The sequence below is a fragment of the Bos javanicus genome, chromosome 10 (genome assembly GCF_032452875.1).
Source record: "Bos javanicus breed banteng chromosome 10, ARS-OSU_banteng_1.0, whole genome shotgun sequence".
In the NCBI taxonomy this organism is placed as follows: Eukaryota; Metazoa; Chordata; class Mammalia; order Artiodactyla; family Bovidae; genus Bos; species Bos javanicus.
Genome location: NC_083877.1, coordinates 89,648,401 through 89,662,306, shown reverse-complemented (window position 1 = coordinate 89,662,306; position 13,906 = coordinate 89,648,401). Strand labels below are relative to the sequence as shown.

The 13,906-nt window shown below is 39.6% G+C and overlaps 1 protein-coding gene across 1 annotated transcript in view; it reads right to left on the bottom strand.

The window, feature by feature from the left end:
- LOC133255253 (neurexin-3) overlaps nucleotides 1-13,906 on the bottom strand; it is an 887,522-nt gene that overhangs the window by 174,349 nt on the left and 699,267 nt on the right. Inside the window, exon 10 of the mRNA XM_061429773.1 lies at nucleotides 12,254-12,280. Within this exon, the coding sequence (XP_061285757.1) occupies nucleotides 12,254-12,280 (27 nt within the window). The remainder of the gene's footprint in view (nucleotides 1-12,253; nucleotides 12,281-13,906) is intronic.

Below are 13,906 nucleotides of genomic sequence, written 5' to 3'. Positions count from 1 at the left end.
AACCATTCAAAGGAAACAACAGACTTTCCTCTCTCCATCTTGAGCATTCTGAATTTTCATTTTCTCAAGAATAGAGGCATAGCCCCCTATGCTTATTGCTTTAGATTTCATCCTGCCCACACCTCTGGGTGACACTGACTTCATTTCTGTCATCTCAACTCCAGAACTAAATTTCAGTCTATTCATAAGGCTGCTCACCCCACAAGCAGGAGTTTAGGCCATAATATCCTTCCTAATTTGGTACCTTTTAGTGCCCTCCCCCTTTTAAGATAACTCTGAAGAAAATAATGTTTGTGTCATCATTCTGTTCAGTCACTCAGTTGTGTCCGACTCTTTGCGACCCCATGGACTACAGCACGCCAGGCTTCCCTGTCTATCACTAACTCCCGGAGCCTGCTCAAACTCATGTCCATCAAGCTGGCAATGCCATCCAAACATGTCATCCTCTGTCGTCCCCGTCTTCTCCTGTGTCATCATTAAAAGACTACAATTTGGGTGACGAACAGTGTTCATTTGATTAAGAATCAGGAAATTAAATTTTTTGAAGATTCATGCCTGCCACGAATCACCCTGAGGCTTTGGGCAATGCATGTCCTTTCCACAAGCCTTGGCTTCCCCATTTGTGATATGTGAATATTTTAACTGAGCTTCCCAGTTGGTGCAATGGTAAAAAAACCTGCCTGCCAAAGCAGGAGATGCGGACTTAATCCTTGGGCCAGGAAGATCTCCTAGGGTAGGGAATGGCAACAGACTCCAGTATTCTTGCCTGGGAAACCTAAGGACAGAAGGAGCCTAGTGGGCTACAGTCCACGGGGTTGCAAAAGAGTGAGACACAGCTGAGTGATTCACACACACACATACATACACACACACACACATACACACACACACACACACCCAACAGGCCTCTTTGGAGGACCCTGAACTCATACCCATTAGAAGGCTTTGCTTCAGTGGATATGATCTCTATTAACGTTTGTCTCTCTTTTAGGACATATGCTTTTTAACATTTTTCTATTGCATCATCATTCAGGAAGATATAGATTATTATAACTAGGTACTATATATAGTGAAATATATATATATATACACACACACTGTGAAAAAAAGAACCATTATTTTGAACAGAATACTGCAATGAACCACTGCTGAATGAAATCTATGAGAAGCTCATCTGCATTTCAAAGATACATATGTCCAAGTTTCAGTGGATCTATGAGAATCAGAAAATGGGAGGAAAGTGGGGACGTGCCTAGACTATAAGGATCCTTACTGTATGTCCCTTGGAAATCCATAGTATAAATCCCTAAAACTGACATCAACACGTGGAACCCAGCTAACTCCCAGTAAATGCTCATTAAATAAACGAATGAAGAGTGACAACATATGATATTTACTGATACACATTTATCCTCCTTCATGAAATGCTGACTCCAACCACAACCCAGCCAAATAGAATTTCATGAAGACCTTCATTCTCTCTGCAATTCCTTGCTTTACAGAGAAATATTTATTCTTTCAGATTATTAGGGAAAAAAGAACAAATTCACTCTTCAGTTAACTTTCTTCCCTTTAGGATGACAACAAAACAAAAAGTTGTAATGTGTTTTGGGGGCCTGTATCTCTGTATCAATTCCTAAGAGTATCTGTATAAATAATAAATTAAGGGAAAGGAGTGGGTACAATTCATTACTCAGTGACTTAGTATTGTTTGAGTACACGATATCCAAGGTAGTTTTAGGTCATGCAAATCCTACAGTGGCCAGATATCAGCATAAAAAGTTCAGGTTGTGCTGACGTAAGGAATCACTACAGGTATGTATGGATCTCTGGGCCTCCCAGCTGGTGCTAGTATTAAAGAACCCACCTGCCAAAACAGAAGATGTAAGAGACTCGGGTTCGATCCCTGGGTCGGGAAGATCCCCTGCAGGAGGGCATGGCAACCCACTCCCGTATTCTTGCCTGCAGAATCCCATGGACGGAGTAGCCTGGCAGGCTACGGTCCACAGGAACGCAGAGTCGGACACAACTGAGGAGATTTCGAACAGCACGTGTATATATCTCCAAGCTATGTACACTAACTTAATACAGTTTAATGGCTTGAACTGTGATTGGGAAACAGTTCTAATTTACATATGGCTGCTCTTGCCTGACAGTTCACAACAGATCATTCCTAAACTGGCATCTTGTTTGCTTATTTTTAGAATGTTACAATAGAGCTTTTACCCCTTTATATTTTTGTTTAATTTTTAAAATATTAACTTATTTATTTGGCTACGCTGGGCCTTAGTCGCAGCATGCAGGATCTTTAGCTGTGGCATGCAGACCCCTAGTTGTAGCACGTGGGATCTAGTTCTCAGACCAGGGATTGAATTCAGGCCCTCCCGCATTGGGAGCAAGGAGCCACTGGGCCACCAGGGAAGTCCCTTACCCCTTTATTTATCAACCTTTCCTAGAATTTAATAACTATCAACTTGGCTTATACCTATATACTTTGTGAGGTCATGTGTTTTTAACTCCTTTGCTTTTTCCATCTCCTTTGCTATTTCCTCTGTTCCTTTCTTTGATGAGACAAAACACTCTCTTTTTGAGAAAACACTTACCTATAATTTAATGCCTCAATTTCACTCTGTCTGCTCTTTAATTGGGTGCTTGATCCCAATCCCTTTATCTTTTTAAAAGCCAGATGAATCACAAAGGTTAAAATACTTTCTTAAGTGGACTTTTCCATACCAGGAACTCACCTTAGGTAAAAGAAACAAACCAAAAGGTGACGATTTGCATACTAGAGTGCAGGGATCAGCCTGAAATCACAGAAAAGGAGCCTGAGCTAAAGGAGAAGAAGCTTCTCTGTGTGTCTCCCTTAACCTGTTCTCAAAGGAAGCTGGGATGGATGGGCACTGTAATCCTAACTGCTAAATGATCATTAAGTTTCTACTTCTCAAGGCATCATGCATGGATCTGATAAGGCACGAACCATCAGCCTTTGTATGGTATATGTGTAATTTCAATTACCCAAAGGTCCACATGTGAATCTCTTAACAAAACAAAAAAAGGACGTATGCCATGCTTCAGCAAACTGGTTGAAACCAAAATACAAGACCTCAGAAGAAGAAGATGACTCTCTTCACCTTTTTGGGAACTGGCTCTCCTTTCCCTTAATAGTCTGAATGAACCTGATGACTTTTAAAACCATGATACAGGAAAATGTGCCAAGGAAGCCCAGCAGACAGTAATGTTCTTAGCCAGAAGTCTGGATCCTTGCTGCAAAAAGTCTTACTTCCCTGACTCTATTTTATTTTAGTTCCTGTTTAGATTATACAAATTGATATTAGAAGATATTAAAGTCACAAATATGATATCATTGAATCATATCTGTGCACTTAAAAAGATAATATTTTCATTGTAGAACACTATTAAGCTTTTATTAACTAGCATCATAAACCCCAAAACAAACACAGAGGAACTCATGAAGCCAAAATATTTTCATTAGTTCTGGATTAACATCAAGTATTTCTTTATCATTATGCACTGTGGGGGTGGGGAACCCAATATGATGGTCTCATCAACAATATTAGTAATGTTACTGATGCAGAATCCAATTCAACTCTGATGAACTTGAGTTTATTATTTCCCTGAGCAATAGACTAAAGGAAGTAGGATATTCATTTCACAGGCATCTATTAATCTGCCAAGAATTGTTTCAAGAATATATTCAGGGATTCCCAGGTAGCTCAGTGGTAAGGGTCCACCGGCCAATGCAGGAGACATAAGTTCCATCCCTGGACTGGGAAGACCCCACATGCCGTAGAACAACTAAGCCCGTGCACCTCAACTATTGAGCCTGAGCTCTAGAGCCTGGGAACTGCAACTATTGAGCCCACACGCCGCAACTCCTGAAGCCTGCATGCCCTAAAGCCTGTGCTCCACACAGGAGAAGCCACCGCAACAAGAAGCCAAGGCACCACAGCCAAGAGCAGCCCCTGGTCTCCGCAACTAGAGAAAAGCCAGCCCAGCAACAAACAACCGGCATCAGTTCAGTTCAGTTCAGTCACTCAGTCATGTCCGACTCTTTGCGACCCCATGAATCGCAGCACGCCAGGCCTCCCTGTCCATCACCAACTTCCGGAGGTCACTCAAACTCACGTCCATGGAGTCGGTGATGCCATACAGCCATCTCATCCTCTGTTGTCCCCTTCTCCTCCTGCCCTCAATCTTTGCCAGCATCAGGGTCTTTTCCAATGAGTCAACTCTCCGCATGAGGTGGCCAAAGTATTTGGAGTTTCAGCTTTAGTATCAGTCCCTCCAGTGAACACCCAGGACTGATCTCCTTTAGAATGGACGGGTTGGATCTCCTTGCAGTCCAAGGGACTCTCAAGAGCCTTCTCCAACACCACAATTCAAAAGCATCAATTCTTCGGTGCTCAGCCTTCTTCACAGTCCAACTCTCACATCCATACATGACCACTGGTAAAACCATAGCCTTGACTAGACAGACCTTTGTTGGCAAAGTAATGTCTCTGCTTTTTAATGTGCTATCTAGGTTGGTCATAACTTTCCTTCCAAGGAGTAAGCATCTTTTAATTTCATGGCTGCAGTCACCATCTGCAGTGACTTTGGAGCCCAAAAAATAAAGTCTGACACTGTTTCCCCATCTATTTCCCATGAAGTGCTGAGAGAAGATGCCATGATCTTAGTTTTCTGAATGTTGAGCTTTAAGCCAACTTTTTCACTCTTCTCTTTCACTTTCATCAAACCGGCATAGACACAAATAAATACATAAAATTATATATATATATATATATATATATATATATATATATATATAAAAGAACACATATATATCTATTCTTAAACAAAAACAGTTCTCAACAGATCATCTTTTCTATTAGGCAGCAGAAACTAACACAACATTGCAAAGCAATTATACACCCATAATAAAATTTAAAAGGATAAAAAATAAAGTAGAAGATGGCTTGGATAAAATAGAATATCTTCAAGAAAAAAGGTCACCTTTTATTACAGGAGTATACGCTGACAGGATTAGTCATCCTCATCAACACCAGACATTAGTTCTGGGCTTACTCAAAGACGTGGGCACGGTAATCATGCCCGTTTTACAAATGAGGGAACTGAGGGTTAAAGTCAGTTGTCCACAGGCACATAGTTCATTAGCGGTATAGAATGAAAAGGTTGAGCCCAGGCTATTTAGCTCCAGAGTCCTTCTTGCTCTTTGTAATGGTACTTAAATGCCTCTCTTTGCTGGGATTCCAACATAGACAAGCAGAAGTACAAGAAGATAATAACACAAAACAACTGTAACATACTACCACTTTTCTACAACATCCCTTTTACTAGGAAAAAAAAAAAAAGATTAGCAAATTATCAAATGTTGCTGCAGCAGATTTCCATTAAAATATTTCTGGTATAAATGGTCACCAAGACTTTGAATGCCATTTGTCCGTGCAGGTATCTGAAGAAGTGAAAGAATGGAAGGTAAAGGTCTGTGAGTGGGTCACTGCTTGAATATGTGACAGCCACATTGTAAAAAAGTAGTTGGAGAAAATGAACAAGAAATTTGATAATATGAAGTATTTGGCAAGGGTGATATAAATCTGGACAACCTCTTGGGAATGCAATTTGGCAATATCTATCAATATTTTTGTTATGTACTTACCTGTTGACCTAGTAACTTTACCTTTAGGGATTTAACTAACAGATGTTGCCGTACATGAACTCAAAGACTGGTGAACAAGAGCATGCATTTTCTCACTTTTAGTAGTGGTAAAAAGCCGAGAAAAAATCTGAACATTTAACAGTAAGGTACTGATTTAATCAAATATAATACTTCCATAAAATGTGACATTATGTGACTATTGAAAAGAATAAAGTAGGTCTTTACATTCCTATTATAGGGAATAGTCCCTAAGACATTTTGTGGGGGAAAAAAGGCAAGATTCAGAAAAATGTGTTACCATTGTGCTAAGCAGAAGGAAGACAAAGAGGAGGGGAGAATGTGGTAATAACTGTGGTAATTACTATGGAGAACATGATAATAACATTTCACACTCGTATCGATTGCCTCTGAAACAATGTTAAAGCACTGATAATTTAGCTTGCGCCTGGAAACTGGGGGACTAAAATTAGGGATACGACGGAGAATTTTTGCAACATTGCCTTTTGTTCCCTCTACAATGTTTAAACTATTTTAAAATAAATGCAGTCTGAATATTTATTAAGCGTTTCCTATTAAATATTTAGGAAGCAGCCTATGAGCATACTCAAATCCGCCTACTACTGATACTGTTAATAAACTTACATATGAGGTGTTTCGTATGTCACAAGAAACATAAAACCTTCCAAAGAGAAACAAAAGTATGTGTTATCTTTTAAAACTCAGGTTTTGATGAATGCTGAAGTACAGCACAACCATTTATTATAGAAATAGAAAGTCTCTGGTGTGATGCCGATAGTTTGGTAGATAATAACACATTACTGTACATAAGATTCTGCTTTGTGATTTTTCTGTCTCCACTAAAACTCTACTGGGAAAAGCGGTATGGTCAGGCTCACAGCAGAGGTGATCCAAACCTTGGAATGGATACCAAAAAGACCACAATTTCCCTCTGAAAAAACTTTTAAGAGTGAAGAGGTTAGCCTTCCTGGTGGACACGAGAGAAGTATTTCTGAGTTGAAGGGATGAGCTGAGCAAGTCAGCTCTGGGATTTCTTGATAAACCAGGCCTAAAGATGATGCAATTTATTCTAGTACCTAGGCAGGGAAGACAGAGAAAAAGAGAAGAAAACCAGAAGTCAAGTGTAATAAACTGGAGTTCACCAAGCCATGCCTAAATGAAGCAAAACCACCCACACCTTGTTGACTTTGCCAAAACACTGGCATTGAGTCTGCTTGGAAACTCAAGGCCAAGAAGCAAGGGCGGAAAACAAAGAACAGGTGCTAGACGAGCAGGTGCAAGAGAAGGAATATTTAGTATTGATAAATACTAGTAGTTTTCAGAGATATGATTTGGAGAGACCATATCCTTGTGATGTTATTTTCTTTCAGATCTTACATTATTGTGCGTCTCTGTGATTCAAAGACAACAGACTCAGTCTGTGGGACGTGGACAAGATTATAAAAGACACAAATGACTACATGCGGTGCTTCAGTGATTTCAGGTCAGTATATTTTTGCGTGACATTGTTTCTTTTCTCCTCTATGTGAAGAAGAAAAAATTAACCTTGTCACAGATAAATCAGTTAAGTCTTCAAGTTGAAAGCAACTTAGGGGGAGGTCTACATATACCTAAATAATCAGGCATATGCATGGAATTCACAATTTTCATGTGATATATGCCCCCCCTTTTCAGAAAGAATGAGAAAGTGATCACAGAAGAATTAGCCTTTGAGAGAGAAAGATTGGAAAAAAAAAAAGGAGGGGGGAATTGGTATTTATTAATTTGTGTCCACTATATTATTTCATGCTGGACTTCCCAAATGGCGTTAGTTGTAAAGAACCTGCCTGCCAAGGCAGGAGATGTAAGAGATGTGGATTCAGTCCCTGGGTTGGGAAGGTCCCCTGGAGGAGGGCATGGCAACCCATTCCAGAATCCTTGCCCGGAGAATCCCATGGACAGAGGAGCCTGGCGGGCTACAGCCCATGGAGTTGCAAAGAGTCAGACATGACTGAAGCGACTTAGCACAACACACATATTCATTCTTGCTACACTCATATTTAATCCACATGAAGTCACTGCATTCATTCAGACAACACGGGACTCACAAGGGATGGGATGAAGGAGGCATTAGGAACCTGGAGGCCAGAGTCCCAATCAGATGAGGTGAAAGGCCACAAACCATTTTCCAGACTTTCATCCAAGCAAACACCCATGAAATCAACAAGAAGCTCATACCTGTTTGCAGAACCACGTGCCTCCTAGGTACAGCCAGCCTCATGGAACTGGAACCATAGGGGATGGTGACTTCCTCCAGAAATTCCCAGAAAGCAGCCCTGTTTTCTTTAGCTGTGCTCCAGGGCACCCTGGAGTTCAACCCACCGTGATGACTGCCAACTCTGTTGCTCTTTGGCAATTTTAAAGTCAATTCTAGACTGGAAATTTCTTTACTACTTAATTTTAAATATCCCTGTCAGATGAATCTATCAAACCCAGCAATGTCCCCAGTTCAACCAAAGACTCTGATTGGCATGCTCTCTAACAAATGTCTAATGACGGCAGCTGGAGAAGAATTCATGGTGTGGTATTCTTGCAGGACTGGGAAAGCAGGGCTAGGAAGATTTGGAATGAGTAATGCTATCATAGGTATTATGGGGAAAGACAAAGTACTGGAAAAGAGAAGGTAAGAAAGGGAGAAAGGCAGAGAACCTGATTGTTTCTGCCACTTGGAAACCCTCATCAGGGAGCTGGGTCAGTTACTGACAGAAGCGCCCGGCACCAAAGCTGAAAGGAAAAGGCTTTGGAGACCATCGCCTTCTTTCATGTTCAGTGGCTTTCTCTTCACATTGGAAGACAGTCCTTCTTTTTCATGCTCTCTCTCTCTGTTAAAAAGACAGTCACACAAACCCTTGGAGGTAGTCATTCTCCAGAACAAACAATATTTTGCGGCAGATTAAAAAAAAGAAAAACTGCTAATGTCATTCAGTATTTTACCTGATTTCTTTACAAGACAGGGATTCTAAAAAGAAATACGGGAAGAGCTTATGAACTTGTATTTAAACTTAGTTAAAGTTTGATTTACTGTGTCACTTCAAGAGAGAAAAAAAAATTTGTTTAGAAACTTGAGCCATTACCCCTTAAGACTGCTATTGAAATGGCAGCTGGATCTCAGGGGTAAGAATCTCCTTCTCACACTCAGCTGGAAATCAATCTTATTTCTTGTACTGTTACAGTGAAAAACTGTGTAAGAGACAGGATCCGCACACCTATTACAGAAACAACTTGACATTCTGTAACAGGCTGAACTATGAATTTTGATATCATGTGATTAAAAATAGGGGTTTAGAAGTTCTAGTCCCCTTTGTCTCTTTTACCTCAGCATTTAGCTGTGTAATCTCAAACTTTTCCACTCAAGTGCCAATAAAGCTGGGAATGGAATAGAGAAGATACACAATAAAATAAAATACACAATAAAAATTATATGTCTTTGAATTCTTATTCTTTTTCTTAAAACATAAAAGAAGATTTACATATTAAATAAGGTTCATGCTTATTTTCATTCTTCTGCATTGTTTCACTTTGCTTTCAAGTATTTATTCCAAATCAACAATTAAAATTAACTTCAAGAAAATGAATCACATTTACGTTATAACTCTACATTATCCTGGGTACATATCTACCCATCTTAGTAGTAAAGATCTTTAAATTAGTTTGAAGAACTTGTGTGTGTGTGTCTCTGTGTGTGTGTCTGTGTGTATGTGTGTGTGTGTGCGTGTGTGTTTCTCTTCAGCCTGGATGCCAGGAGCAAGCACTATGTGTTCTTTCTTCCATGCTTTCAACAAAAGTAACCTCCTTAGTATGTTACAGATTTATCATGAGAATTCAAAATCAAATTTTCAAAATCCAGTCTTGGCTCTTTACCTAAATATTGATTTAAACCAGTCTTACTGTTTCTATTCTGTGATCAAAGTTGGAAACACATCTTTCCCTGCATTTCCTCTCAATGCTGGTGTTAGTGGCTCTGAATAGAAAATCGTTTGTCTGGCTTAGGAAATCTGCTGACATCTGTAGAATAATCATCATCTTCCCAGGAGAAAGAACCCAGGAACTTGTCTTGTGATGACTCTCCATGGCTAAACAGATGGAATATATGGAGTTAAATGTAAGATAAAGTTTGACTAGAACACAAAAAGCCAGCCCTGATATCCTGATCAAATAGCTCCCTCGGTTCTCTGCTCTGCAAATAAGTCCCTGCAGCCAGAAGATGCCAGCTTCAACTTTGGATGAGGTTTTTTTACCTTCATGCTCAACTTTCATTTTAGTTCCTTCTGGAAACTAATGCAAGATGAAAAGACAAAACTTTTCATAGATACACTGTATTTAGTCCAAACACAAATGACTACATGCTATACGATTCAACTTATATAAAATGTCCAGGAAAGACAGAATTATAGAGCCAAAAGCAGACCAACAGCTGTGTTGGACTATGGGAATGCACAAGGATTAACTGCAAAAGGACATAAGAGAAATTTGGGGAGTGCTGGAAGTGTTCTAAAGATGTGACTATGGTGATATTTGGACAATCCTAGAAATTAAAAAAAAATCGCTAAATTGCAGGCTTACAATGGATGAATTTTGCGGTATAGAAATTATATCTCAATAAAGCTACTTAAAGAGAAAATGCCAGTCTTTGGAGAAAATGGATGTTTCAATTAGATTTGTAATGATCTAAATATCAGGAGAAATTTCTGGCTAATTAGAAATGTTTAAACACAGCAAAATAGGATATTGCTTAAATTAACTGACAGTGATGCCAAGACAAGCAGAAAGCACTCTACTTTAAGAAGTTGTTGTTTATATCGATTTTTTATTTTTACATTTCTTTTTGTTATTCATTTGTATGGAACATTTACCTCTAAGAAATGGATTTGGGCTTTATTAGTTGGTCATCTTAATAGTGTATCTCCTAAGAAAGAAGGTTAAGCCAGCTAACACCTTTAAAATTTTTTAAAGGATGAGATAAACAAGTCAATGAAATGTAAACGATTACTTCCTTTTTTTGAGTTTGTTCCTACAGCAACAAACTAGCAAGGAAAGAAGCAAAAAATGAGGACATAATACTGAGAATTATATGTGCTAGATGCTTCATTGAGTTGGTGACGTCGGGTCGGCGTCACCGACTCCATGGACATGAGTTTGAGCAAGCTCCAGGAGTTGGTGATAGACAGCGAAGCTCAGTGTGCTCTAGTCCATGGGGTCACAAAGAGTTGAACACGACTGAGCGACTGAACTGAGATGCTTCATCAATCCAACTTTGTCTTCCTGCTTCACACAGAGACTGTATTTCTCAACTTCCTTTGAGTTTAAGATGGAGCTACATCTCACAAAATATGAACAGAAGGGATGTATGGCATTTTTAGGCAAAGCAATAAAACACGCTGCGTAACCACCCAAGCTCTCTCTCTCTTCCCTGTGGGAACAACTGGAAGTAAAGAAATAACTCCAAGGTAGTTGAACCCAAGTCATGAAAGAATCTTAGATGCCTGAATTATTTCTTTGAAGAGAACTGACCAGGAGAGCTGCTCAACTGGTATGAGACTGACCGAACAAAAATGAAATCTTTCTGTTGAGCCACTGAAGTGTTGGGACTGCCTGTTGTAGCTAATCGCCCGAACCGATTACCCAAGTTGCTTAATTATTACTTAACTGCCTTGCCTATATGACATGCTGTAGGACTCAAAAGTATGTTTCTTCCTTTCTTTCTTTTATCAACTGGTCCTATCTTTCCTTCACATCCATCTTTCCTCTTTCTCCTTCTATTCTCCTACTTCATGACTCAAGTTAATGTGCATTTCTCAGACAAAGGAAGAAATGTGTGAGTAGTATTCAGCCTGTCCCTCATTAAGATCCTTCTTCAAGAGGTGGAATGTTTAAATAGGATAAGGTAAAAATAATAATCTGCCATTCTTTATTCAGAAGAACTAGAATGCATCTCAAGTCTTTGGTTAAAATGAACGTGTCTCAAGTCTTTGGTTAATATGTTGCATTATTACCAAGAGCAATGCTGTGCCCGCCCTCCTACAAAAAAAAAAAAACAAACAAACAGAAAGTTCAACCCTATAGCAATAAATGCCAGGAAAGAAATGTCAGAGTTGGCAGCCACCTTGTGGGTCATGAAACCTGCTTTCATTTTCTGAAGTTTTCGGTAGTGGAGAAGTGCATTATGGTTGCTCTAACGCTTTTTTGTCCAGCCCTGAGAGTTATTTTCCCAAAACAAAAGATTACCATTTCAATTCATTTCAAGCTATTTCATTAGCCAGGTGCCCTTTCCTCCTTTTCTGCATATAGAACCAATGCAAGGAAAGAAGAAAGGACCTGCCTTGATCTAGAAACCACATCTTGGGCCACACTCAGCCCAAATCATCACCCCAGCCCTTCAGCTTGTCAACCCCAGTTCCCCCCAACTCCATGGTCAAAAAAATAAAATAATTCAAATGAAAAACAGCTCATAAAACAGTAAATAAAATAAAGTCAGTTTTCTTTTTTAAAGAACAAAATGAAACTTGAGGGAAAACTTACTGGAGTTACAGTTTATCCTGATACAGTCTAGATGGGGAAAAATAAATGAAAGATGAAATTGCATCCTTCAAGGTAACAGCTGCAGACATCCAAAACAATCAGTCCACCCTTCCGGGGACAGACACACGCAAGAAATGTGGCCATTTTATATATATATATATATATACAGTAGGCACAAGTTCAAGGGTGGGTGTATATGTACAGTATATTGTTTTGTAAAGTTGGATACATATATATATACACACACACACATATATATACACATATGTATAGAGATATATACTGGTATACATATATATCCACAATAGACACCAAGTATGCTGCTTTTTTTTTCCTTCAAAAATCCAGTTCATTATTATTAAAGTATTTCAAACCCAGACTTTGAAATATTAATTTTGTTAAACTTGGAAAATACTGCAAAAATTTCCCCACCAAATGCAGCTTATATTTTGTTTCCCTCTATAATTTGTTTTTCTTGAAATTGCTCTTTAAAAGTAGCAAACATACAATTTTTGTTTTAATATTCCAAAGATAATATCACCAGTCTGACATAGTATATCATTTTTTCAAATTTTGTTTCTCAGGGCAGTATTTAACCCTTTCCCTTTTTCTAAAACCAAACTCCCTCCGCCCTCTTTCAGTGAGGCCCCAAATGCGATAGAAATTCACATAGGCAGACTTGCCTTTGTCTTCAGAGGTAAGAAAAGGGTTAACACCACCTGGTCATTTCCTGTCATAAAATGGCCACTTGCAAACAGCTAACCGCACAAACACCCATCCCAGATTTTAGAGAGGCGGGGCCGGGTGCTGGGTCCAAGGAGTTGTATGACGTTAGCCCAATTGACTAGGGTCTCTGCTGCGGTTTCAAAGGCCCCCAGACCAACCCCTCATGGAGCCCATCTCCGTCTTCCTGCCTGAATGCTCAGACTGAATCAAGCGCCCACAGCATTCGAGGAGAAGGCGAGTTGGGTGCATGGGGAGGTGGTCCTGGGCACCTTTGACATCCGACCTATCCCATCCTGTGACCCTGCATCTTGAAGAGAAAAGTCCATTTTAAAAAAAAGGGGGGGCATGGAATAGAGGGAATAAAAAGATGGCTATTTTTTCCAGTTCTGGTCACCAGAAAAGGTATTTTGGGTCAGAGTCAGAGCATCTATCCTTTTATTAGCATCTGTTTGGCGCCATGGACACATGGCCCAGAGGTCAAGCACAGAGTTAACGGGCAGGTGATGGGGCAGAAAGGTCAGAGACATGTCTCAGGCACATTGTTAGCAGGCTGCCCACCTGAACCTAAGTTTGTTTTTTTTTATTATGATCAGAATTCACATAAGAATGTGTTTAAAGTCAGATATTAAAAGGTAAAAGGAAAATGATCAAGGAAAGAGAAAATTACAGGAAAAAAAAAAAATACAGCGAGAAACTGTGCTCTTCTTCTAGCTAAAGTTAACCCAGTAGTTTTGGAGGGTTTATGGAAAGATAATGCCACCTTTTAAATGTCCCAAAGTAGATCACTTTAAGCAAGTCAGTGTGAAAGAAATGAGTGGCGAGTGACGGGGCAGAATAAAACTATGTGAATCCAGACAGGAGCAATTTATAACACCCAAACATTCTGAGGAAGGTGGGGGCGGGAAGCTAATTTGTTCCCCAGAACAT